This window comes from Heteronotia binoei, chromosome 9 (assembly GCF_032191835.1).
Source record: "Heteronotia binoei isolate CCM8104 ecotype False Entrance Well chromosome 9, APGP_CSIRO_Hbin_v1, whole genome shotgun sequence".
Classification (NCBI taxonomy): Eukaryota; Metazoa; Chordata; class Lepidosauria; order Squamata; family Gekkonidae; genus Heteronotia; species Heteronotia binoei.
Genome location: NC_083231.1, coordinates 83,722,335 through 83,749,426, shown reverse-complemented (window position 1 = coordinate 83,749,426; position 27,092 = coordinate 83,722,335). Strand labels below are relative to the sequence as shown.

The window sequence follows — 27,092 nt, the reverse complement described above, 5'->3', positions numbered from 1 at the left end:
CAAAGTGCCAAGGGTACCAGAAAGGGCTCCTGGCTGGGACTGATATAGTGCTTACAAGAAAGATTTCACAAGGCACAGGATAATAAGGCTTCCTCCCATTGTTATACATTTTCTCTTTTGCACTCTCTGGTGCTCTTGTCATGCTGTCAGGATTCTGTACTCCCCCTCTAAAATAAAGAAAATGGTGCATGCATAGTGCTGCTCTAGAATCCTTCAGCTGCAAGGAATGCTAGAATCTTTCTTCTGCATGGCTGTTTTTTGGTTGCCCCTTCTCTTTCCCTTCCTGCTCACTTTAATTGCATGATTCCAAACAAAAAAAAATGTTTTAAAAAGCATACAGTGTGTGTGTGTGTGGGGGGGGTGGAATCGCAACATTGAAGCTATAATTACATGATATGTACAGAATAGGTTAATTGCTTTGTTTTATAAGAGAAGTTAAATATTATAAAGTTTTGACAAAATGGACATGAAGGATTGCCAGACACACTCACACATGTCTACACACCTGTGTCTCAGTGGCTACAGCATCTTGTATCACCTGATTCAGGTGACTGTCTGATCATATGGCTACAGCTGGAAGCTTGGCCATTTAAGTGTAGGTTGTCAAAGTTCTCTAATGGATGACTAACTGTGATTTAAATGTGCTTGTAGAATCTTATGTAAGAAGGGTGAGATATACATTGTTAAAAGCAGATAAATGACAGAAAAGCACAGATTCCTGCATTGCCAACATTTTTTCCCCTTTGATACGTGAAAGATAGTTGCATGTTTAACAATCCACAGTAACGAAGTTCCCAGGAACCATGATTAGGGAAAGCGCATAGAAACATGTTGTAATAGGCTTGCCAACCTCCTGGTGGCACCTGGAGATCTCCCATTATTACAGTGATTCTCCAGATAACCCAGATCAGTTTCCCTTGTGGACTCTATGGCATTATACCCTATTGAGATCCCCCCTCACTAACCTCTGATGTCCCTAGAATCCACTTCCAAAATCTCCAAGTATTTTATAACCCAAAGCTGGGGACTCTATGTTGTGATGTGAATCACCCTAAGTGGTTTTAGCAAAGTGGGCTAAATTATGTTAAATGTATCATACTGTGAAATCTGCAACATCCTCTGAATGAAAAGTCAGAAGACACACAAAAGTAAAATGAACAGTTGAAAACAATTAATTGGATTTGAGGGGAGACTTTCCAAGGGAGGGAGGGGGGAGGGAGGAAAGAAAGAAAGAAAGAAAGAAAGAAAGAAAGAAAGAAAGAAAGAAAGAAAGAAAGAAAGAAAGAAAGAAAGAAAGAAACCCTCTGCCTGCAACTATGTTTGAGTTTTCATTGGCTCTTTACTTTGCACAATATCACATCATGAATTCTGGCTGCCTACTATAATTGATGCTACAGCCCCCAGGATTGAAGACCAGTTTTGGATAAAAAAAATCTGTTACAGGCAAAATATTCCTATGAGTCAAAGAGCCATAGATAAACCTTTTCTTCCTACTTACAAACATCCACTGGCAAAGGCTACCATCCCAGGGTCACTGCCCTCTTGGTAATTTGAGGTTATTTGGTTCCAGTGATTCTATATTATAATATGGATTGGCTGCTTCATCTGACTGATGCCATCTTATTAGTTGTGCCTTGCAACAAGTTAATGCAGGGCAATGCATCAGGAAAAGAAGGAGATAAGGCTCTCTCCCTGCCATACTCCTTCTTAGATAAATACCAGCCAAGCTAATAGCTGATATTTTACAGCCTGGCTCTTGGCAGGTGTTAATGAAGGTAATGTGACAGCCAGTTCCTTATCTGGCAAGTTAATGTATTCCTGGCCCCAAATTGCTGACTTTAAAATGCAAACTGAACAAACCTAGCATGCCGTTTAAAAACAGGCTAAAACATCTTAATTGGTAACACTGCTTTCCTAATTTCTTCCCAGCAGTCTTCCTCATAGCAATATCGCAAATAAATGTTAGGCTCATGCTGTTATCGGCTGGGTGTTACCTGCCATAGTGGGTCTTTTTGCTCGGGGAAAAGATCAAAGTACTTGTGAGCCAGCTGAACTGGACGCAGAGTCTGGAGTTTCAGGTTGGTCCAGCTTTGAACAAAGCTGGCAAGATTGACAAAGGTGTACAAACCCAAACGGTCATTCCCGTAGTTGGACAAGTGAGTCATGAAGATACTGATCTGGAAGGCAAAATGCATAAAAGGCTCTGTTAGTTGTAGTAGCAGGAGGCTCTCAGCAGATGGCAGCAACTGTATTTCTAACCCTAATTCTACCACTCTTCATCCTCCTCTATTGCTACACCAGGATTATTTTCTGTAAATTTATAGACTGAGTAGTCAGAATCTTGAAAAAAGAGAAAAGATAATTCCTGCTTTCCAAAGCAAGATGTTGTACAGTGCTTACAGTTTTCACATGTGGCATCCTCTTGGATTTATTGGCTTGCACAAGGGCCAGAATTTCATAGCTCTCAATTTGTTTGGTCTACCATATCATACATGCAGGCTCTAGTTGTCAGAATCTGCCACCAAATGAACTTTACTCTGCAGACTGCTTGGCTAATGGAACAGTGAGCAACTGGAATAGCAGTATCTGAGCCAGATATAATGCATTAATCTTCTACAGGATTTTCCCCCGTAGTGTGAAAAGAGCATTAGAAGAATGCATTAGAGATGCCTGTAATTTATTTACAACCCTAAAAAGTACAACGTAGTACCCTTTGCCAATATGGATTAATTTTATATTGGCATGCATGGTTCTTTTGGGAAATGAAACCAGGCTACAGAAGCATTTCATTTCTAATTGCTCAGGTGTCAACAATGAATGCTGTGCACTACATTTGGACAAAAAAAAAAAAATTCTTCCTGCAGATAGTTGTTCTCTCTGAACCAATAGAAGTCAGCATTCCACTACACTTTAAGCAATCTACAACCCCTATTTTATTTACTACAGCCCTCTCTATACATTATTGCCTCAGGATGAACGGAACTGAGAATTTACATTTATACATCCTTTTCAGGGTAAAACTATCAAGGATAATCATTCTTAGCATTTTCCGCATTGTCTTTGGAATTTGATTTTTCATATATTTCCACCTTTGATGATCTCTTTATTTAAGTACTCAACCAGGACAGCTCCCCCTGCCCAACTCACCATGTCATGAGTGGATGATGGCAGAGCAAGGAACTGGGGGAGAATTGACCAGGACTGTCAGAATAGCAGCCAGGACTGGAGGACATCAGGAAGCAATGAAGCAGCCAGGAAGACAGCTGAAAGTGGCACGGCCTAGGATTTGGCTGCCTGACATGCCTGGGATAGTGGTGGCCAACAAGGAATAAGGAAAAGCAGAAGGGAATGGAAAATGGGTGCTGACTCTGTGGCTGGTGAGCCAGCCTCCTAGCTCATGGTATGCTGGGAGGAAAGACAAGGGAAGGCAGGGGAAGAGTTGTCCCTTTTAGGCTTGGCCAGGCCTGAAGTACAGGCTCTTGAAGGTCCCTGGGGGAAGTGGGACTCTGGAGGGAGAGTACCAGGCAGGAACCCCATTGGCCCAAGGTCCTGCCAGCCAGGTAAGCTCAGCCTTCAGAGCAAGGGGAAAGAAGGAGTTTAGGGATGCTCCTCTCTGGGGAAGATTTTTTAAACATGGGCTAATAAAAGGCCAAGGAAGAAAAGCAAGGCCTCTTCCTAGCAGTGTGTGGTAAGGTCCTGGTGGCAGCAGCAGGAAAGTGGCAGCTGGGTAAAAGTAACTCTCCCCCTCACTTAACAGAGGATTTTCTTCCTTTCTGACAATATGAGAACTCATGGACATTCAATGAAATTGCTGAGGAGTCGGGTTAGAACAGATAAAAGGAAGTACTTCTTAACCCAAAGGGTGATTAACACATGGAATTCACTGCCACAGGAGGTGGCAGTGGCTGCAAGCATAGACAGCTTCAAGAGGGGATTGGATAAACATATGGAACAGAGGTCTATCAGTGGCTATTAGCCACAGCATATTGTTGGAACTCTCTGTCTGGGGCAGTGGTGCTCTGTATTCTTGGTGCTTGGGGGGCACAATGGAAGGGCTTCTATTGTCCTGGCCCCACTGATGGACCTCTTAATAGTACCTGGTTGTTATGGCCACTGTGTGTCACAGAGTGTTGGACTGGATGGGCCATTGGCCTGATCCAACATGGCTTCTCTTACGTTCTTATGATCAAAGATCACTCAGCTTCCATGGTAGGGAAAGGAAAGGTCCCCTGTGCAAGCACCAGTGGTTTCCGACTCTGGGGTGACATTGCTTTCACAACGTTTTCATGGCAGACTTTTTATGGAGTTGATTGCCATTGCCTTCCCCAGTCATCTACACTCCCCCCCACCCCCGCCCAGCAAGCTGGGTACTCATTTTACTGACCTTGGAAGGATGGAAGGCTGAGTAAACCTCAAGCCGGCTACCTGAAAACTCAGCTTCTACTGGGGATTGAACTCAGGTCGTGACCATAGTTTAGGACTGCAGTACTGCAGCTTTAACACTCTGCACCACGGTAGAGGGGGGTTTAAACCGGAGTTGCTCATATCCTAGTCCTGCACTCCACCACCACCACCACACTGGCACTCCTTGTGGACCTGTGGCTTGCATATACAAAAAATAGCTCACCTTGTAAGATTGGTTTTTATAGTGTTTTAATAGACTTTGGGTGCAATTCCGAGAACTCGAGGAAATATTCATGTTCAATTTAGTTCAGTGAGATGCACTTAATCTGTGGATTGTATAATTTTGAAATGAGTTTTTTGGGGGCCAGTCTCATCAGATATTTGGAGGCTAAGCAGGATCACCCCTGCTAGTATTTGACAGGGAAATCTCCAAGGAATCCCAGGGTTGTTACTCAGAGGCAGGCAATAGCAAACCACCTCTGAAAATCTCTTGCCTTGAAAACCTTATGGGGTCATCATAAATCAGTTGTGACTTTTTGGCAAAAAAAAAAAAAGTATTATAAATGTAATGCCAGCATGTTAAAAAAAAACCACAGCCGTAAAGTTACATGTAAATTAGAATGCATGTTTCTTCTATGCTGCAGCGCATATATGTCTGCCTTCCAAACAACCCCATGTAGTCACCTCAAGTGTTTCTGTGCACACAGGCTAGCTTTGTTCTCCAGTCTTGCATGTTGCATTTAATGTTGATCTGGAAGCTTTCAAGGCAAGTAAGAAGCAAAGATGGTTTGTCATTGTCTTTCTCTGTAATCTTCTTTGGTTGTCCCACATCCATATGCTGACTTTGACTGTGGTCAGATGCACCATTTAACCCATCAACAAGGTGCTCCTATTTTTGTCTGCCCTTACTTGAAATGCAGTTGCCTGATCAGACATCCTGACCTTAATCCACCTCACCGAGTGTCTGTCCCATCACTGACTGATCAGACAACCCAGCCTTTGCACACATGCATAAACAATGCTGCTGATTAGCTCACTCACGTAGGGATTATTTTCTAGGAGTGTGGACTAAACAATGATTGTGTTGCTCACCAAGCTCAATCTAAAAAAAAGCAACTTGAAAAGGTGTTTGCAGTTGCTCAGAATGCATCTCTTGCGATGCTTAAGGCACTTCCGGGCTCCTGCTGCCTTTTGCCGATTATGTGGTTATGCGCATATTGCTAAGATTTTTTTTAAAATGGTGCCAGATCAGGATGGATGGGGATGGAAATTGCAATGGTTTGATGATGCTTGAGTGATTGGACAGGGAAACATCTGTTCATGGCTCACCAGCAAGCGTTTAGGACCAGACTTTATGCACTTTAAGTCTGGAACTAAGTTGGGGCAGGAGGACAGTGTGCCCATGACTCACAGACCATTCCCAGATGCTGTTGTCTGGATATGCACTTTAAATCCAACAGGCATCCATGGCTATGTCGGATATAAATGCACGTCTGACCACGGCCCCTGTTTAGCTTCTGAGATCTGATGAGATAGGCTATACTGTACAATTTCCCATCTATCTGGAGGGTACCCCATTCCCTAAGAATCGCTTTTTATGGGACAAAAGAAGCTGTTGTAAGTAAGGAAGTATTCTAGTTGAATTCTCAACATGGCCAAATCTGTAGATACTAAAATCCAGAGAGTGGAGCCATAAAGAAACAACTCTTTCTAGAAACCTAAGAAAAGCCCCAGGTTTGCAAAAAATTCTGAAATCCAAAAAAATGGGTGTTTAACCCCTTCCCCTGAAACAACAGAAGCTGTGCCTATAGCTTTAAGAAACAAATGCTATCTCATTGGCATTTGTGGGGTTGTTAGGCAGCCTCAATAGTATCGCCATCTTTCAGCTTTTGGTTTTTGTCAGGAAAAGGTGGGGAATGTTTCCAGAGATGTTTTGACCTTTGGTGGATGACTCATCAGGGCCACACCTGCAACCACCAGGTGAGTTGATATCACACAACTTTTTGTTTCATTTGGCATGCCCCACAATAATGGTTATTATCAGCCATCCTGTGATTCTAGTGCAGTTTTGATGTGTTTTTATTGAATTATTTTATCATTTTAATGTTGGTTTTAATGTTTTTGTATTTCACTTTGGTAACCCTGATAGGGTAGAAAGGCAGAATAAAGATGTCTTTAAACAAACAAATTTGCATGACTCATTTGGGACTAGCTACTGTTCAACAGTAGCCACCCCAAGAAAGCCAGAGTGCTGTAGTGCTTAGAGTTTCAGACTAGGATCTGGGAGACTAGGTGTAATTATTGACTTTACCATGGAAATTCACCAAGTGACCCTGAGCCAGTCACTCTCTGCCTAATGTACCTCACCAGGCTATTGTCATGAGGGTAAAAAAGGAAGGGGAGAGTGATGTTGTAAGCCATTTTTTGTTTCATTATTGGGGGGGGGGGACTATGTATGTATGTATATATGAATGAATGAATTGAATGTAATAGATAAAGGTAAGAACCAGTTTAGGATTGGACAGACACATAGACCAAATATGGGTACTTCTGATTTTTGTGGTATATTGATTTTGAATATTAAAAGCCAGTTTCCCAAAATGGCAGAAATCTTGGTTTAATAAAGTTTGAGCTATTTTTTTTTTTAAAAAAATGATTTACAAGAATTCATATACGCACACGTTGCTCTTGGAATCTTCATCTTTCAGCACATTATGAAGTTCAGCTCATATAAAGGGGCACTGAGAGGTTGGACTTTTTATTTGGAGGAAATATAATTTTTCTTCCTATCTTTTCAACCTCCTCGTTTGATTTCTCTTTGGCACAATTATGGTTCTTCAAACAGTGACATCTCTTTTAAGTCTGAACAGTGTAAAATATAATTCACACTGAGATAGGAAATTAACTTTCATTACTATGAAGTCATTGTTTTATGTCACTGAGCTTTATGCATATTCAGCTATTTCAGGATTTCTTACTTGCCAACTGGATTAACCAAAAATAGGATGTACAAGGAAAATGAGTTAATTACACATTTAGCAAGAGATAACAAGAGTGTTAACTGATTACTTTGCTTTTGTTTCCAGTAGAGTCAGTCTCAAGTGAACAAGAACTATGCATTTTGTCAGAGAAAATGCAAATCAACTAATGCCACAGTTACAATTAGGACAAGACATGCTAAGCAGTGTATTTTGTAGTAATTAAGGCGTGCTTTGAATCATTCTATGAGGAAGAAAAACTGGCAGAAATTTGTTTTCCCCAATATTCAAGTCTTACAAAGATCCCTTACTAATAGATTCCCTGGAGTGGCATTCTGCTATAGCTTGCTAATAGTATTTTAATGTGGAAAACAAAAAAGAACAAAGCCAGACTTCTCCATATTTACTAGACATTTGAAATCAATGACAAATTCCCTTTGTCTTGAAGCCAATGAAGACATTATTTCAGGAGACAAAGAAGAAGAGGAGAAATTGGATTTATACCCTGTTCTTCACTTGGATTCTCAGAGCATTTCCTTAGAATCTCCTTCCCCTCCCTACAACAGATACCCCGTAAGGTAGTTGGGGCTGAGAGAGCTCTGACAGAAACTGCCTTTGAAAGAACACCTCTGAGAGAACTTGTGACTTACGCAAGGTTACATCAACAGTTGCATGTGGAGGAGCAGGGAATCAAACCTGGTTCTCTCAGATAGGAATCTGCGCACTTAACCACTACACCAAACTGGCTCTCAACAATGTTTTTGCCACAGGTAACAACTCACAAGAGGCAGTAACTGGGGTGGAGGGAAATCACAGGACTGTGGCTCTTCTTAACCTGCCCCCCCCCCTTTTTCATCTGTGAGAGTACAACTAGTGATGACCTGCTGGCTCACCTTGTAATAAGGTCAGTGCGTACAATCTTTCTCAAAGAATTCCTGGAAAATGCTCAGTATCTTTCTAAACTTTTCCCAAAAGAACTTAGAAAGACCAAGACCAGCCCTGCCCTGACATAACCACACACATAAACTTTCCCTAAACTAACACAGAGGAAGAGCAGTGGTAGGGAGAGGTGGTAGGCGTTAGCAAGAGCTGTTGTTTTGAGGCCTGGGTATTCCAGGATTCTTTTGTTATACCCAGAAGTATCAGTGTCCAATACGGAGTCCAAGTAACAGAGCTCCAGGGCTTCTGCTTAATTAATTAACTAAGGAGACATTAGAGACATTTCCAAAACTTTATGAAAGCCATTGATACTTCTGAGCACACTCAGAAGAATGCAGGAGCATACAGTTCTTAAAGATGAAAATACTTATGCTAGAGAAGCCATCTGCTCCAGCTCTTCATGCTGCCACTCCCTGTTCGCCAGGATAAATTCTGGGGAAATGTGGGACTGGAGGCAGTAAGAGTGCTACTAGCATTTGATATGAGTGACAATATGAGCCATTATGAGTTGAGCCCAAACTTTATGAAATTTGGGACTGGCTCATAATGATTCACTGCTTTCCAAACAGAAGGAGTGTCCCATTGGTTAATGTTTTCAGAAAGAAACAACTCTCACTCTGGAATTCACATTTTAAACCAAATGCAAATCCTTTAATCTTGGTCCTGGTCTGGGCTGTTATATGGGACTTCTGCTTTCTTCACTCATGACTCTGGGGGTTTTGGACATGGGTTGGCATAACTGGGGGTGGGGGGTTCTAGGTTCTCCACGTCTACTAGTTCCCTGGATGTGTCTTGCTATTGAATTGTGAGCTCAAGGATTCCCTCTGGGGAGCCTCAGGTACTTGGATTCTCAGATGTGGAATGGGCTGTGAAGGGATCTTCCTCCTCTGAGCAAATAGGTGCTAATAGATCTTTTCATCATAATGTACCTATTCCTCCTTTAAAGCTACCGAAGTCAGTGCCCAATGTTGGATCTTGTTTTTCTGCCTGTTGCAGTGAAGGGTGCAGGAACCTGAGATGGGACTGCTATTTTCAGCAGCACCCCAGTTTGCTTCATAGAATGTTTACCTCCATTCTAAATGTCAGTCTGGTATGTAGCTGAACTAGAGTCCTGAAAGTCTGCCAAGACCACTCATACACTACTCTTCTGCATTTTAGAATAACCACAAGATGGAAGCCATTTGCTTTCCATTTTCACCCCTGCAGCTCTGCCGATCTGCCATTTCTTTAACAGTGGGTTCACAGTGTTTAAAAACATGTCCATTAGTTCGCTAAATTATTTATAAAGCTTTTAGTACATCTATACGGTGAAGATGGATAGAGCTTAGGAGGCCGTGTCCCTCATGACCCATCTACAGCTGTGTTAGTGCTGTATCCTCTTTATTTCACAAAAGGTCATTCGGACTGTTTTCATCTTGCTCGGAGCCTCCTATGAGCAAAACTTGGTGAGCTTGCTGCTTGCTGCATGGTTTGAAATTCGTTGGAGGAGATTTGATTCATAATTTTTGCATGTAATGGGGATTCCTTGTGTTATGTTCATGTGACTGCACTAGGCTAATTTTGGATATAATTTATGGTGCCATTCTGGTTCACTCATGAGCCCAACGCACTTGGTCAGCACCCTCCATGAACTGAATCCACCAGGACTTGCTGCACTGCGCAGGGGTTCCCTAGCCACTGTGCAAAGGTTCCTCAGCTCAGATTGACTCAGAAAAAGCCCTCTGAAAATAGAAAGCTCACTGCACTAGAACCATGCTACTGGTTACTAGCTGCATTATACAATCTTTACTTAGAAGTAAAACCCAAAGAATTCAAGAGCAATCTGGATGCCTTCACTTTTTTTTTTTTTTTTGCATCATACACACAGGCACACACAGTCTGGAGCTCTCAGGGCACTTGAACGTTTAATGTGGTATTTTTGGTCTGCAAATTATTCTTTCCACTTCTTTGTTAACATTTCCTTTAGCTGACTAAATGTGCCAGAAACTACATCCTGCATCTGGTTATTTACCCTCTTCCCAGAGTCTCATTCATAATATTTGGCTAGTGAATTATTAACAAATAGGAACTGTTTTGACTTAAGATAGATGAGCTTGTAAACACTGATCTTCCCAAGGAAAAAGCCCAGGCAGTGACTTCATTAAGGCAGCTCTATGAGGGCAGCTGTTTGAACAAAGAACAGAAGGTTCTTGCTATATTTCAACCAGCTATCACTTGACAAACCATTTTTCTCTCCCCCCCCCCTCCCCCAGCACTGGCCTGATTTGTTAAAAAAGCAATAGATGTTAAACACAATGCAATTAATTCTAGGCCAAATACATTGAGACAGTACTTGGTTGCACTTTGAACCTTATGGCAGTCTTAAAGCACTGATAATTTGGAAGGAGAAGTTCTCCCAGTAAGATCTAATGAACATCTAATCCCAGTAGTTAACTTCTGCATGCAGACTTCCAGTAGTCAAACACGGCTGGAAGCATATCTTATTAGAGATGGGAGCCAACCAGAGAGCATCTATTTTAAAAAAGTATCTTGACTCTGATTTTCCACATCCCATGGATATATAAATCAAAGACATATCGGTATTGGAACTATGCAGATGAAAACCAGGGCTATGCTGGTTGACCATTTCTGGGTTCCATATTATGGTCATGCTCAAGGGTGACCAAGACATGGAACCAAAATGAAGCTATGGAAATGTGGACTGTGGAGGTTATGAGGGGTACCTTGGTCTGGGCTTCTTTCTCCTGACAGTTTCCTTTAAGAAATAAAGCAGTAAAGAAGAGTGTTTTATGGACTGAAAGATATGTTGCTAATTTTAAATTGGTAATGACTGCTCTTTTTCTCTTTGTTTTCTCCAATTATATTAACTTTCTGACACGCACAGAGGCATGCTATAATTTCCTGGTGGGCTTTGCCTATTTAACAAAAGTAATCTGCAATTTCTCTCAGAATGATTGTTCCTTATCCACACCCTTTGTTCTTTTCCTGCACCTGTTAAATAAACTGTAGCAAAATAAAAAGTTTTTCATGCTGTAATATTTTGTGTCATTTTCTTATATGCATTTTAGTACTCTATTCTTTGATGCATCAAGCATGAAAACAAAAAAAAGGTCTGGATGTATGAATTCCAGATGTTGCTGAAAGATCAAGAGTTGTTTTCTGTCACATCTGGCCTAATTTTCTGGTACCAGAAGTATTTTTTTCCGCAGTAACTATTGTCTTCTGAAGTTCACCTACCATATTTTGCAATATTTTTCAGTGAGCAGCTTGATGCTCACTGGGTTTGCTTTAGAATTACTTGCCATAAACTGCACTGATGAAGTGATAAGAGAATGGGCAGAAGGGTAAGCCTTCCCGGAGCTCTATTTAAAAATGAAGCATCTTCTCAGTAAAAATAGGGAGGTGACTACCATGGAGAAAGATGCTACATGTAAATTATTCCCTGGACAGAAACACAATGGCTATGATCACATACACTAAATAATGTACTTTCAATGCACTTTCCAACTAAATTTTGCCAGTTCACACAGTGTGTGATCGCAGCCAATTATGCACAACTTGGTCCTCTTTGTAGACATTCCATTACCAGAACTAAGATGCACTGTACTATATGGCCATTTAGGTTATTATCTCACAGAGTCTTAGAAAAATTATTTATCAGCTAAGTGCATTTTATAACCACTGATCTAATTTTCTTTGTTTTTCAAAAAAGCATCTTTCCTGCCTATAAATTTAGAGTTATGAGAAACTATGCTTGGATATCTAAGAGATAGTAGCTGTTACCCAACACGCTACTTTGGAAATGATCTTACAACTTGTGGTGACCATGGAAAATGCATTGTACTTGGCTACCTTACATTGTGATTAGTGTCTTCATATCAGCTGTCTGTGAATATTTTTCATTTTGTGTATTCGTTTTGTCTCCAGTCTTCATTCCCATCAACAAGACATTTTATCTTTAGAAGGTTTGGGCATAAAGAGCAAAATCCCATACTCATCTAGGTAACATATTAGGTAAAGGAGCCCCATTGCGCAGAGTGGTAAGCTGCAGTACTGCAGTCCAAGCTCTGCTGATGACTTGAGTTCAATCCTGGTGGAAGCTGAGTTCAGGTAGCCAGCTCAAGATTGACTTAGCCTTCCATCCTTCCAAGGTTGGTAAAATGAGTACCCAACTTGCTGGTGGTAAAGTGTAGATGACTGGCGAAGGCAATGGCAATCCACCTTGTAAAAGTCTGATGTGAAAATATTGTGATGCGATGTCACCCCAGAGTTGGAAATGACTGGTGTTTGCATAGGGGACTACCTTTACCTTTTTAAAGAGCTAACAATTACACCACATGATCTGATGCCTACCACTCATCCCATTCCAGGAATGGTTCAGGAAGTGATGCATGGATATCTCAGTCATGTTGACAATAGGTACACATAGAAAACCATGGTTTGAGCATGGTCTTACTATGTTAAAATAAGAGGATTCATATAAGATGCCTCTTAGCCATATAAATAGTGTTGCCAGTCTCTAGGTGGGGGCTTAGAGTTCACCCAGAATTACAATGGAACTTCAGATTACAGAGATGAATTCCCTTGGGGGGAATAGCAGCTCCATAGGGTGTATGATTCTGTGATATCATATTCTGCTAAGCTTCCCCCCTTTCCCTAGACTCCATTCCCCCCAGGCACTGTCCCATATCTCCAGGAATTTCCCAAGTGAGAGTTGTCAACCCTACATACAAAGGACTCCTCCCAACTGGTGAAAGTGCCAGGACTCTTAAAATAAAAATCCTATATAGTTTAGTCTCAGCGGTGTAGGGAGGGGGGGGGGGCGGGGAGGGCGGGTCGCCCCAGGTCTGGGGGGTCTGGGGGGCCCCTGCATTGCCAAGGGGGGCCCCCTCTCCTTCCCCCAGCGCCGAAGCCCATCTGCGCGGAGGCGAGCGCCTGCTCCAGCACGGCGGGCTAGTCGTGCCAGACGAGGGCGTGCAGCGGGAAGCAGCTCTCGGTGCTGCTGCTGGTCTTGGCGGCGGGGGAGACGGCCAGCATCCTCCCGGTCCCGGCGCCGCGGAGGAGGGAGGCAGGCGGCGGGGAGGCCGTCGTCAGGGCGCCGCGGCCAGGGGCAGCATGGGCGCCGCGGGCCTGCCGAGCCGCCGCAGCTGGCGGCGCGGGGGACGAGGCGGAGGCGGCGTGCCCTGCTCCCGGAGCGCACCGAGGGCAGGACAGGGGGGATCCCCCGCCCGGCGGCTGGCGGCGGGGCTGTGGCGGCGGGGCACCATGGGACTTGTAGTCCCCGCGCTGGGCGAGCCCGCGGCGGCCGTCCGTCGGAGTCGTCTTCCCCGTGCTGCTGGCTCGCGCGGGCACGCCTGCCTGGCACACCTGATCGCGCGACAGACACACACGCCGCGCCTGGCCAGACTGCACCTCGCCGCCGCAGCGCCGGAGGAACTGCTTTGTGCGCAGGTGTCACCACGTCGGGCTGCTGGGCTGCCTGGCGCCTGGGAAGGGCTCTGGAGAGCTGGGAGGACCAGGGAGCTGCTGTGATCGAGAGGCCTGCCAACCTCAAGGCGGGGCCTGGAGGGCTCCCGGATTTAGAACTCCCCTCCCGGGTGGAAGTAGAGGATCCCCTGGTTTGGAGGCTCTCCCACCACTTCAGGGTCACCAGAAAGCCTGGGGGGGGGGTTAAATGTCTGCTGGGCACTCCATTATTCCCTATGGAGACCGATTCCCATAGGGTGTATTGAGAATTGATCTGCGGGGCTCTGGGGTGGGGGCTCTGTTTTTTGAGGTAGAGTTACCAAATTTGCAGCAGCATAGCATCTGATACCTCTCCCCAAAACAGGCTCCAAGTTTCAAAAAGATTGGACCAGGAGGTCAAATTCTATGAGCCCTCGCAAGTGGCGGCCATCCTGCGGAAGTGACATCACCGGAAGTGACATCATATCCTGTTTCTGGCGGCGTGCACACACATAGGGGGGCCCACATAAATCTTGGGCCCCAGGCCCCCAAAGCACTAGCTACGCCCCTGTTTAGTCTCTTTGAAACACACACAACACACACAATCATTACTATTTCTTTGTACAGATAGGTCTGTAGTCCTTTGCCTTCCTCATTTTGGCTCCTTTCTCAGGGTCAGCAACTGACTTAAATAGCATCAAAATCTTAAAAGTCAGTTTGTTACTGAAGTAACTATTCACATGTATTTCTCCATCAGTGCTCAAGGATGGTTTATCAGAGAAAGCAGTCCAGTTTTCATGCTTCTGTTTATTCTTGATGTTATGTTCTAATAATTGCAATTTGTCCCTTCGTTTTTGTTTAGAAGTTCTGTCTTTGTTTCTCAGGACTAGATATTTATAGTTCTGTCTATTTTAGCCCTGTTTTTATGAGCTTAGTTTTTATTGTTGCTGTTTTAATGCTGCTGCTATTCAGCATGGTTTTATATTGCTGTCTTTATGTTGTCAGGAACCCCGTGGCGCAGAGTGTTAAAGCTGCAGTACTGCAGTCCTAAGCTCTACTCATGACCTGAGTTCAATCCCCAGCAGAAGCTGGGTTTTCAGGTAGCTGGCTCAAGGTTGACTCAGCCTTCCATCCTTCTGAGGTCAGTAAAATTAGTACCCAACTTGCTGGGGGGAAAGTGTAGATGACTTGGGAAGGCAATGGAAAACCACCCCGTAAAAAGTCTGCCATGAAAACGTTGTGAAAGCAATGTCACCCCAGAGTCGGAAATGACTGGTGCTTGCACAGGGGACCTTTCCTTTCCCTTTATGTATTATAGATGGCTTCGAGGAAATAACGGGAGCATATACCCTTTTAATACTTAAATAATGAATCAGAATGCTCAAAATGCTGATGGAGAGAGAAGATGTGAAAGGCAGAGAGGAAAATGAAGGAAAGAGAAGGCCAGGGTTTGTGAAAAGAATTATTTTCAAAGTCTCCTTCTTGCTTAGTTTTGGCACTAGGTGTTCATTCTCTATCTTGTGTAAATCACAGTATTTTCTACAAGGGTCACTTGGCCATACCAGATGGAATTTTTTTTCCTGAACCCAAGCCAGTCTGTGGCTTAGGTGCAGAAATTACCTTCCCTCTAGGTGTGCATCAATGACAAAAATCTCAGCTGCACTGCAGAACATTTCTGTGGATTATGCTGTAAATTCCTCTGGAAGCAGATGAAAAATGCATTGTGATTTTCAAATTTGTGAACATAATGCAATTATTTGTTGTTGTGAAAGAAAACATAAATTCAGGTTTGCACAGTGAAATTCACAACACCTTTCAAACAAAGTTCCCTGAGCATTCATTTCTTTTGTAGCCAAATTACCAGCTTCAGAAGCAGACTATGGGAGAAAAAAAGAATTATTGCACTGACTACGGTTGTGATCGAGGAGGTGGCATTTTAATTTCCCAATGTAGCTTTGTCAATATGTCTCAGCCCTGTAAACTTCACACTATTCTAGCCTTGGGTAGAACTTCAGTAGAACTTATCAGTCTTGTTTGAGGGGTTTATACTTATAATATGCTTTATTACTGGGACCCATGAGGAGTAACAGCACTGAAAACAGACACAAATAGAACACAAAATATATAAAGCATGACCTATCAGAGTTTATAATAAAAGGATACAGAAATATGAGTTTCAGAGTGGATGATGGAATTTACTTCTAGTCTGGGAAATACATTAGAATTGATATTTATTGTTCCTTCTATAATATCCTGCAGATGGCAATAAGCTGCATTCAACCAGGTTTTTTCCCTAGTAAAAAAGGAACCCTCAGCTTGATAGTCCAGGCTAGCCCGATCTCATCAGATCTCAGAAGCTAAACAGGGTTAGCTCTGGTCAGAATTTGGATGGGAGATCACCAAGGAATACCAGGGTTGTAATATGGAACCAGGCAATGGCAAATTACCTCTGATTGTCTCTTGCCTTGAAAAATACAGGGTCACTATTCAGCTGGGACTTGATGGCCAAAAGAAGAAAAGTAAAGAAAAGAAGGAGGGGAATCTCCTTTGACCACTGTACTGGGGATCATGGGACCTGCACATACAAAACCATGTGGGGCAGGAGCTGATGCAAAGAATAAGTGGGGAAGTAGGATTTTTAATGTTTCAGACAATATGCAGATTATTCCATAGAAGCTCTAGGGATGACTGATGTTCCTAATTGGAGGGTTATACTGTTGAAATCACTGTTGAACTCTGGAATATATCTTTGAGCAGACCCCTGAAACTTGCTGCAAATCTCATCCTTTTCTGCTGAAACCTGAAATGACATCTCAGCAGGGCACTGATTACAGTTTCCACTTTCACATATTGCTGCTGCCATCTTTCTATGTGGTCACATAACATTGGACACTTCTCCACAATAAGACAACTAGGGGCTCTGAGTCATAGTAAACTATGAAAGTCATGCAGGGACTAATCCCCAGGTGGAAGCAGTCTCTCTTGTTGGAGTAGCACCATAGAGAAAAAAAAATTCACAACCACGAAACAGTTGAAATTTTAGATGTCATTTCAACACCATTGAAATATAGTGTCTGTATTTTTATACAATCTCTACCAGAATTCCGATAAGCAATTAAGACATCTAAGCTGCATGGAAAATATGAAATACCATCCAACAAGGATCAGTTTTAACTGCTGATTAAATATCACAAGCATGAAAATGAAAGTAATTTCCCAAATGACTTAAGGCTGGAGGAACATTTTTATTTGATTTTTTAAATAGTTGTTGAACTCCTCCAGCCAGCATTTGTTTTACTTTGCTGGCAACAGCCTGGTCTTTCATTACTTTGAGGAAATCCAAACATGACATCTATGTGTCAAGCAATATTAAATCTTAAAGTTGTATAAACCCCAAAGGAAATGATGGTAAATAACTACTCCTGCATATTTGCTAAAGCCAAGGAGTAGCTTTTTGCGTATAATTTTTACATAAGAATGAGTGTGGATGCCAATCAAAGATGTATGGAGACAATGGAACTGTGCTTCATTTAAGAATGAACCAAATAGAAAATAAAATGGCTAGCAAGGACAATGTTGGGTGCTTTCACACGGCGACTGTTTGCAAATGGATTTTGCCATTCTTATACAGTACGAATCCAGTTGCAAAGTGTGTGAATGTACCTGCTGACAGGGAAATGCTGTCTACCCATTTGGTTTATTAGATGCAACAGGACAGAAAAACTGGCTCCGGATTGACTCATGGCTACTACAGGAAGAGAATTATCCAGTGAGGGCAAAACTGGTCAATAAACTGTGACCGAACATATGGAATGGCCATACTGATCTGAACACAGGGCTTCTAGTCTCCTCAATGACTTCTTGATATGATGGGGGAAATGTGTCTTGCCTCAAAATTCCTAGAGCAGAGATAACTACCACCAATGCCTCCTCTAAGCTGTGGAGTCTTGTGAGCAAAAATTCTACTTTGTGAGCTACTGGCATTAAAGTTGTGAGCTACTGCATAAATTAGTTTGCTCTGGGGCCATCCTTCCGGAACGAAGACAAAAATGTGTGAACTGGAGGCTAAAAAATGGTGAGCTAGCTCACACTAACTCAGCTTAGAGGGAACACTGACTACCGGTAGTCTGTTGGCTGAATGTGGTTTGCAAAGCATCTGACCCTAACAACACTTTCCTGGAATGAATACTAGGGCTGTCAGGTCTGACTCAGAAAATATCTGGGGACTTTGGAGCCTGGAGATGTTCCCATTCCTTAAAATAAATAAAGAAAATACAGTGGTACAGTTTCCCTGACAGTCTTCATTTCCTCCTCCTAGCACAAGAACTTTAAATCTGTTCTTCTGAGTGATGATATGACATCAGCACTTTCTGGAATTTCATAAATTTTATATGGACTTTTTGTGAATGAACTTTGAAGAAGTACTGAATGGACTTTGAAGAAGATGATATTGGATTTATATCCCATGCTGTACTCTGAATCTCAGAGTCTCTGAGCAGTCACAATCTTCTTTTACCTTCCCCGCCACAACAGACACCTTGTGAGGTAGGTGGGGCTGAGAGAGCTCTTACAGCAGCTGTCCTTTCAAGGACAACTCCTATGAGAGCTATGACTGACCCAAGGCTATTCCAGCAGCTGCAAGTGGAGGAGAGGAGAATCCAACCCAGTCCTTCAAGATAAGAGTCTGCGCACTTAGCCACTACACCAAACTGGCTCTTTCCTAGAATGCAAATCGATGTAGCACTATTAATACTGAATATTTGATAGTGTTGCATTTAGTTCTTTATGAATTTATTGATGTGATTTGGTAATTGAACTTCAGTATGTTAAGAGACAGCATAAGATGTTGAAAATAATTTCCTTAGTGTGTTCATTATTTTTCCACAGTTATTGTTTGTTGTGATTTCATCTTTTTCTTTGGTACTCTGTACTATTATTCCACTTAAAGTTTGGCAATTCTAGAGGTATCCCACAGCTTGAAGTTTTGTATTCTTCATTTAAACATATATGTTTTGTGTGCCTTGGCAAACTTATCTATCTATCTAGAGAGCAACAAAGCAAACCTTTTAATCGACTATTGCTTTATAAATAGGACTAAGCTCTTCTAACTGAAGTTGGGTTTTTTAAGCCATAAGGACAAGAAACAAGAAGTAAGCTGCGTTATTAAGCTGCGCCTTGCCAGAGGCTGAGCACATTTCAGAGAGTTCTGAGAGAGAGCAGATAAGAAGTGCCATAAGGGTGAGGTTTGGCTTTCTAAACAGCTGGGGGGGTTGCTGAGAATTTCCGAGTTTGTGTGACTGTGTTAATTGCTGAAAATTCTGAGTTTGTGGTTGCTGGGGAACTGCTGTTTGTTTGGTTTGAGTGGGCTGAAGGTGATTGTTGTTGATTGATTAGGAGTGACTGTGTTCTGGGGCAGACTGAGGCCCCACCCTCTTTGCATTATTAAGCTGCACCTTGCCTAAAGGGCTCTTGGCCTGTGGCTCTTAGCCTGGGGGCTGTGTAAGGACCAGGAACGCAGATCCCTATTTTCCTTGTGTTCCCAGTAAGGTAAGTAGACTCTCCAGAAGGAGAGCCACATAAACAAACAGGATTTAAAAGGAGACTGTATATTTTAAAAACTACCATGAAGGTAGAAAGCCAGCAGGGGGGTGGGGGGCTTTCCAGTGTTTTTCACTGAGTGTCACATGTATATATATAAACACTGTGGCTAATAGCCATTGATGGACCTCTGCTCCATATTTTTATCTAACCCCCTCTTGAAGCTGGCTATGCTTGTAGCCACCACCACCTCCTGTGGAAGTGAATTCCACATGTTAATCACCCTTTGGGTGAAGAAGTACTTCCTTTTATCCGTTCTAAACCGACTGCTCAGCAATTTCATTGAATGCCTACAAGTTCTTGTATTGTGAAAAAGGGAGAAAAGTACTACTTTCTCTACCTTCTCCATCCCATGCATAATCTTGTAAACCTCTATCATGTCACCCCGCAGTCGACATTTCTCTAAGCTAAAGAGCCCCAAGTGTTTTAACCTTTCCTCATAGGGAAAGTGTTCCAAACCTATAATCATTCTTGTTGCCCTTTTCTGCACTTTTTCCAGGGCTATAATATCCTTTTTGAGGTGCGGTGACCAGAATTGCACACAGTATTCCAAATGAGACCGCACCATCGATTTATACAGAGGCATTATGATACTGGCTGATTTGTTTTCAATTCCCTTCCTAATAATTCCCAGCATGGCGTTGACCTTTTTATTGCAATCGCACACTGTCTTGACATTTTCAGTGAGTTATCTACCACGACCCCAAGATCTCTCTCTTGGTCAGTCTCTGCCAGTTCACACCCCATCAACTTTTATTTGCAGCTGGGATTCTTGGCCCCAATGTGCATTACTTTGCACTTGGCCACATTGAACCTCATCTGCCACGTTGACGCCCACTCACCCAGCCTCAACAGATCCCTTTGGAGTTCCTCACAATCCTCTCTGGTTCTTACCACCCTTAACAATTTAGTGTCATCCGCAAACTTGGCCACTTCACTGCTTACTCTCAACTCCAAATCATTTATGAACAAGTTAAAGAGCATGAAACCTAGGCTTCCCAACCCTCCCGCTCTGGCGGGAGTCCCCTGGGTTTGCAGCCTCATCTCCTGGTCTTCAAGAAGTGGGAAGCGGGGGGTGGGGGGTGGAGAACATACCTGTAGGCTTCATTATAGAGCTCCTGAGCTGTTTGTAAAATGTCTGCCGCTTTAAGGCTGGGCAGGGAGCAGGAAGGGCTTGGGAGAACAGCCCCGCCCTTTCTTTTGCTTTCACTTTCACAGCAAGAGTTCTCCGGAAGAAGATCTGGTAAGTGTGTGTGTGTGTGTGTGTGAGGGAGGGGGCAGGGGATTCCCTGGTTTGGAGGCCCTCCCCCCTTTTAGAAAGCGTGGGGGGGGAGGGAAATGTCTACTGGGCATTCTATTATTCCCTATGGAGAACGATTCCCATAGGGAATAATAGGGAATTCATCCGTTGGTATTGGGGGCTCTGGGGGGTATTTTTTGAGGTAGAGGCACCAACTTTTTAGTATAACATCTAGTGCCTCTCCCCAAAATACCCCCCAAGTTTCAAAACGATTGGACCAGAGGGTCCAATTCTATGAGCCCCAAAAGATGGTGCCCCTATACTTCATTATTTCCTATGGAAGAAAGGAATTTTAAAAGGTGTGCTGTCCCTTTAAATGTGATGGCCAGAACTCCCTTGGAGTTCAATTATGCTTGTCACATCCTTGTTCTTGGCTCCACCCCCAATGTCTCCTGGCTCCACCCCCAAAGTCTCCTGGCTCCACCCCCAAAGTCCCCAGATTTTTCTTTAATTGGACTTGGCAACCCTAGGTGTGGGTGACATGGTGATGTCACTTTGGGTGTGTACCAGAAGTAAGGTCATCATATTGGCGAAGCCACAGTGACAGTCTGTTATCTCAGCAAAAATTCTATGGTAGAAGCCATTTTTCATCATAGAGGTTTTTTGCCCTATCACCAGAGGGTCGCTGCGATGTCATGATGATGTCACTTCTGGCACCTGCTGAAAATGGTTGCCATGTTGTAGGATTGCCAGGTCCCCTCACCCATCTGGTGGGGGAATCTGGGGGGCATTCCAGGGGTGGACGGGGACGTCATATGGGGACACTCTGGTATTTGTGCAAAGCTCTGTGGGTTTTTTGCCCTCAAAACCATAGTTTGTTCAAATACCAGAGTTTCCTGATGCAATGGCATCACTTCCATGTGATGTCACTGCATCAGGGATGTTGCACAGGGATGTCCCTATTTGGGGGAGGGGTTTCCTGTACCGGCCAGCTGGTCCATGGTGGAGAGGACCCCCCAAAACTGGGGGATCCCCTGCTGGGACCTAGGGGCTGGCAACCCTATCGCATTGCCAGAGTAGGGTTGCCAATCCCCAGGTGGGGGCAGGGGATCCCCCGGTTTGGAGGCCCTCCCCCCACTTCAGGGTCATCAGAAAGCGGGGGGTGGGGGGGAGGGAAATGTTTTCTGGGAACTCTGTTATTCCCTATGGAGATTTATTCCCATAGAAAATCATGGAGAATTGATCCATGGGTATGGAGGGGGGCTGTTTTTTGGGGTAGAGGCACCAAATTTTCAGTATAGCATCTAGTGCCTCTCCCCAAAATACCCCCCAAGTTTCAAAAATATTGGACCAGGGGGTCCAATTCTATGAGTTCCAAAAGAAGGTGCCCCTATCCTTCATTATTTCCTATAGAAGGAAGGAATTGAAAAGGTGTGCCGTCCCTTTAAATGTGATGGCCAGAACTCCCTTTGGAGTTCAATTATTCTTGTCACACCCTTGCCCCTGGCTCCACCCCCAATGTCTCCTGGCTCCACCCCCAAAGTCCCCAGATATTTTTTAAATTGGACTTGGCAACCCTAATGAAACCCAGTACTGAGCCCTGCGGCACTCCACTGCTTACCGTCCTCCACTGCAAAGACTGCCCATTTATACTCACTCTCTGCTTCCTATTAATTAGCCAGTTTTTGATCCACAAGAGGACCTGTCCTTTTACTCCATGACTCTCAAGCTTACTAAGGAGCCTTTGATGAGGAACTTTATCAAAAGCTTTCTGGAAGTCAAGGTAAACAATATCTATTGGGTCTCCTTTGTCTACATGTTTGTTCAACCCCTCAAAGAAATGTAACAGGTTAGTGAGGCAAGATCTTCTTTTACAGAACCCATGCTGAGTCTTCCTCAATAACTCGTGTTCATCAATGTGCCTACTCATTCTGTGTGTATATGTATGTATGTATATGAGTTTGTGTGTGTGTGTGTATATATATATACACACACACACATATATTGGCCACTGTTTGACACAGAGTGTTGTACTGGATGGGTCATTGGCCTGATCCAACATGGCTTCTCTTATGTTCTTAAGCTGATGGAAACTGGAGATAAAGAAGACACATCATCCTTTTTCATAATTATTTTACTGTCAGGTTGCAAGTCTTGCAGTTTTATGTAAAGTTGCCTACTTTCGGTTAGATAGAGTCTATGAATTATGATTAATTGATCCAGTTTGGTGCCTTTTTCCAAGCAAAACTACTCCAATGATCCGTTTGTCAATTAATACTGAATGGGGAGAAGAAGCAAATTTTTTTCTTCTCCATTAAGCCTTCGTTTTTGTTAATCAGGAAATTTTGAATCAGCTCTTTCTTTTTTCTAACCTTTTAAGTTTGCTTTTGACACTTTAATAAACGATTGCATGGAAAGTGCTGGAGGTAAACGATTTTTCCCCTTCCTTCCTTTCCAACCCTATAGCTGACAAATGGCCATTTATTATGATATCTGTCCCTGCCTAAGTTACTCAGGACTAATTCTGATGAAGTGCCATCAAGCAGAACTCAGAACTAGGTTTCCTCAGAGGAAAATGTTATGAAAATAAATTTGCAAGAAAGACAGGGTAGGTTAAATGAATAAAGGAAAGATGACTGATTAATTTTAAAAATGTTCTATCTGTTCTGAGCATGGTTTTATTTAATTTTTTTTTCAAAAAATCGTGCTAACAGTTTAAGCTACTGTACTATGTGACATGTCCCCAGGTAGAAAGAAGAAGAATGAAGACACTTGAACAGAGATGTGTGAAAAGCAGGGAACAAGAAAGAGTTTTAGAAAGAAAAATTGTTCCAAAACCATGAGAAGGGAAGGAGCTGATTTAATCAGCAGAATGATAAAAAGTGGGCTCAAGTTTTAGTTTGGCCATAATTTTTCTAGTTTGTTATCAACATTAACAGACCTCTTTATTTTAGGGGGATGATTGCACAGAAGACAAGTGTTCTCTGTTAACATTCTATCTTTCAGTATAAATGTACCACTATTGACATTTTGTTGAAAGGCAAATTAGGAAAAGAGTAATGAAAGCTTTGCCAGGTGCATCTAAGTTGCTTCTTCAGTGGAGATTTGAAAATTAAGAACATGAAGATTGGACTCAATGATCCAACTTGTCCAGTATCCTGTTTTCAACTGTGGCAGGACAGATACTCTTGGAAGCCCAAAATGACAATAGACCCTAGCAACTGCTATACAGTACCATACTAGGGATGGGCATGAACTTGCTGATGAAAGCCAGAGCCACTTTGGGCTCCTGGCACAGCCCCTTTAAATGGGATGTATGAGGGAGCCCTAAAGTGATAACTGAGCTGGTGCAGAGAGACTTGTCTTTGCTGGCCCAGCTGTCTCAGGCCCACTTGTGCAGCTCATTTAAAGGGGCTGTGCCAAGCTCCCTGAGGCAGCTGAAGTGGCACAGAGAGACTGCCTGGCACAGCCTCTTTAAATGGGCCCCAGTGGGCCCCAGACAGCTGGGCTGGCATGGAGAAGAGTATGGAGAAATGCCCCCAGGAGGGACTTTATCCAATATTTAACCCTCTGGTTTTGCTCTCCCCTGCTTTCAAGTGGCAGGGAGCAGAACTGGAGGATTTCAATGGCTTGGAGCCATTTAAATTCTTGCCTTGTGCTCCCCTGACTTTCACAGGGAGCAGAAAACAGGGTTTTAAACTTTAAATGACCCATGAACCTATATGAACAATTTGGTTTGGGACCAGCATATCTGTTCAAATTTGGTTTGTGGTTTGTTTTGTGGTTCAGTCATGAACCATGAACCGAACTAAGCCACAAAAATGTGGTTTGTGCTCATCCATATAATATACTGTCTCTGGATGTGAGGTTTCACTTAGTCTTCATGGTTAATAGTCACTGATAGATCTATCTTCCATGATATTTTTTCTTGCCCCTTCTTAAAGCTATCTGTGTCATCAACATTAAATTAAAATACATTTGCTCCTTGGGAGGGCATCTATGGCAAACCTAGGCAGTATAATAAAAAGTAGAGACATCACCCTGTCAACAAAAGTCCGAATAGTCAAAGCTATGGTATTCCCAGTAGTAATGTATGGCTATGAGAGCTGGATCATAAGGAAGGTCGAGCGCAGAAGAATAGATGCTTTTGAGATGTGGTGCTGGAGAAGAATCTTGAGAGTCCTTTGGACTGCAAGAAGATCAAATCAGTCAGTCCTAAATCAACCCTGACTGTTCCCTGGAAGGTCAGATGCTGAAGCTGAAGCTCAAATACTTTGGACACCAAATGAGAAGGGAGCACTAACTAGAGAAAACCTGATGCTGGGAAAGACAGAAGGCAAAAGAAGAAGGGGACGGCAAAAGATGAGATGGCTGGACAGTGTTACTGATGTAACTAATACAAATCTGAGCAGAATTTGGGGATGGTAGAAGACAGGAGGGCCTGGGGTGACTTTGTCCATGGGGTCTCAAAGAGTCAGACTCGACTGTGTGACTGAACAACAAAAGTCATCAACATTTCTTTAATTAGCATATAGCAGAAATTATTTATGGATTATGCAATAAAATACTTTCTTTTGTTTGTCGTGAATCAGTTTTATTGGGTAACCCTGTATATATTATGGACTAGAGAAACCATTATCTCCATACCAAGCATTATTTTATAACCTATTTATTTACATCCATATAAAATAAGTAAAAAATAGATATTTATACTCTGCTCCCTCCCAATGGAGACCCAAAATGACTTACAACTTCATTCTCTCCTCTTTCATTTTATACCCACAACAACACCTTCTGTAATTGTTTAGGTTGAAAACAAGTGACTGGCTCAGGTCACAAAGAGAGCTTCCACAGAAGAGTAGAAATTTGAACCAAAGTCTGTTGGAATTAGTTTGACATTTTAACACTACACCACATCAGCTCTCTATCTAGATAAATTTCTGTCATGCCCAATAGACAGCTACAGGAATAAAGAATTTAAGAGCATTCATCTTCAAACAATGCGTCAGACACAGCCCAAATAGATGAATATGGGACACAGGAAGAATATGGGATGCTACTTCATCTTCAGGTCTGGTGAAAAGTGAGAGAAAAACACAGAGTAGTCAAGAGAATGTCAACATATTCTCTAGCAACTGTGAATACAGCAGATAGCTTCCTACTTTTGAGACATATGTCTTCATGCAGACATAAGTCTTCCAACAATGTGAAGAATTCAACTTTCTGAACCCTTAAAAAGCATTTTTCTAACACATTTCCTTTTCATCTGAACACTATTCTATTCACTGAATTTTTGTTAGAACAGAATTATAAATTCCTTTTAGAGCTTACTCTTTAAAAAAACAAAAAAAACCCCAACAACAACTGTGCTCAAGGTTATTTTTCTGCATTTTTCCTACAGCTACCTTCAGATAAGCTAGGCAAATAAGGAAAAGAAAAGAAACATTTTTATTAACATTCAGGGTGGTTTTTTTAAAAAAAAACAAAACAAAAAACAACAACAGTCCTGTCTTCTGTGGAAAGCATCTCAGCCCCTCTCTGCATCTGTTTTCAATATTCTGTGGCCATATTCTCTTCTACCTGAATGATGAGAAGGACTTAGGAAACAAGACAAGCTGAATGTAGTACATGTGGGAACTATGTAATCCAAAAGTAATAATCCAAATGAACAATAACCTTTTTGTTACATGGAGGCATTTAGTGTATAAACATATTAAAGAGGCCTTGAAAATTAAAAATGTCCCACAGCAGCTACAAAGAGCTTAGCCTCTATTGGCTATGAGAGATCAGATTCCTCTCCAAGTAATAATAATAATAATAATAATAATAATAATAATAATAATAATAATAATAATAATATCTTTGTATGGATCTCTATCTAGTCTGTCTGTACTATGTAGTTTTTAATTGAACAACTTTACGCTTTCCTTATTTTCAGCTATGTTTTTGAAATATAAACCGATGATTCTGTTACATAATTGACCACCATTTGTCTCAAAATATCTTAAAGGTCCAGCAAATTTGGGTCAAACATTAGAGGTAAAGTCAGTTTTTGCAATGAAGTAAAAGGGGGAAAGCCATTTCATTGAAACCAAAGTTCCATTAACTTAAATAAGCTAAGATGATCCCTGGGGTGCACTGAAAATTAAATCACACTTCAGAAGTTTTCTAATTGGTTCTGTGTCTTAATAGTCACCAGTGGCTTGGCCTAGAAACTCCTTTTTTTTTAAATTGCCTCTGTTGAAGAGAAGATGCATTTAGTCTGCTAGACAGGGAGCAGTGAAAAAAAACAAATTGCATGATAAAGATCAAGCACAGTGTGTGACTACAGCCCTTACTGTCAGGTGATTCACAGGACAGAGTACTGGGGATGAATATAAAGCTATTGAAGCATTGTGGTTCAGAGAATCACAGTGTAATCCTCAGCAAAGTGACATCTTCCTAAGCCTGCTGACTTCAATGGACTAAGAAAGGTGCACTGTAAGTTA

At 42.4% G+C, this 27,092-nt stretch overlaps 1 protein-coding gene across 3 annotated transcripts in view; it reads right to left on the bottom strand.

Annotated features, from left to right (window-relative positions):
• LOC132577249 (bifunctional heparan sulfate N-deacetylase/N-sulfotransferase 4) overlaps positions 1-27,092 on the bottom strand; it is a 217,437-nt gene that overhangs the window by 50,002 nt on the left and 140,343 nt on the right. For all 3 annotated transcript variants that reach the window (XR_009555816.1, XR_009555815.1, XM_060246867.1), the window contains exon 7: positions 1,995-2,177. Coding sequence is in view for 1 of the 3 variants with exons in the window: in XM_060246867.1 (XP_060102850.1) it covers positions 1,995-2,177 (183 nt within the window). In the remaining 2 variants the exon portion in view is untranslated. The remainder of the gene's footprint in view (positions 1-1,994; positions 2,178-27,092) is intronic.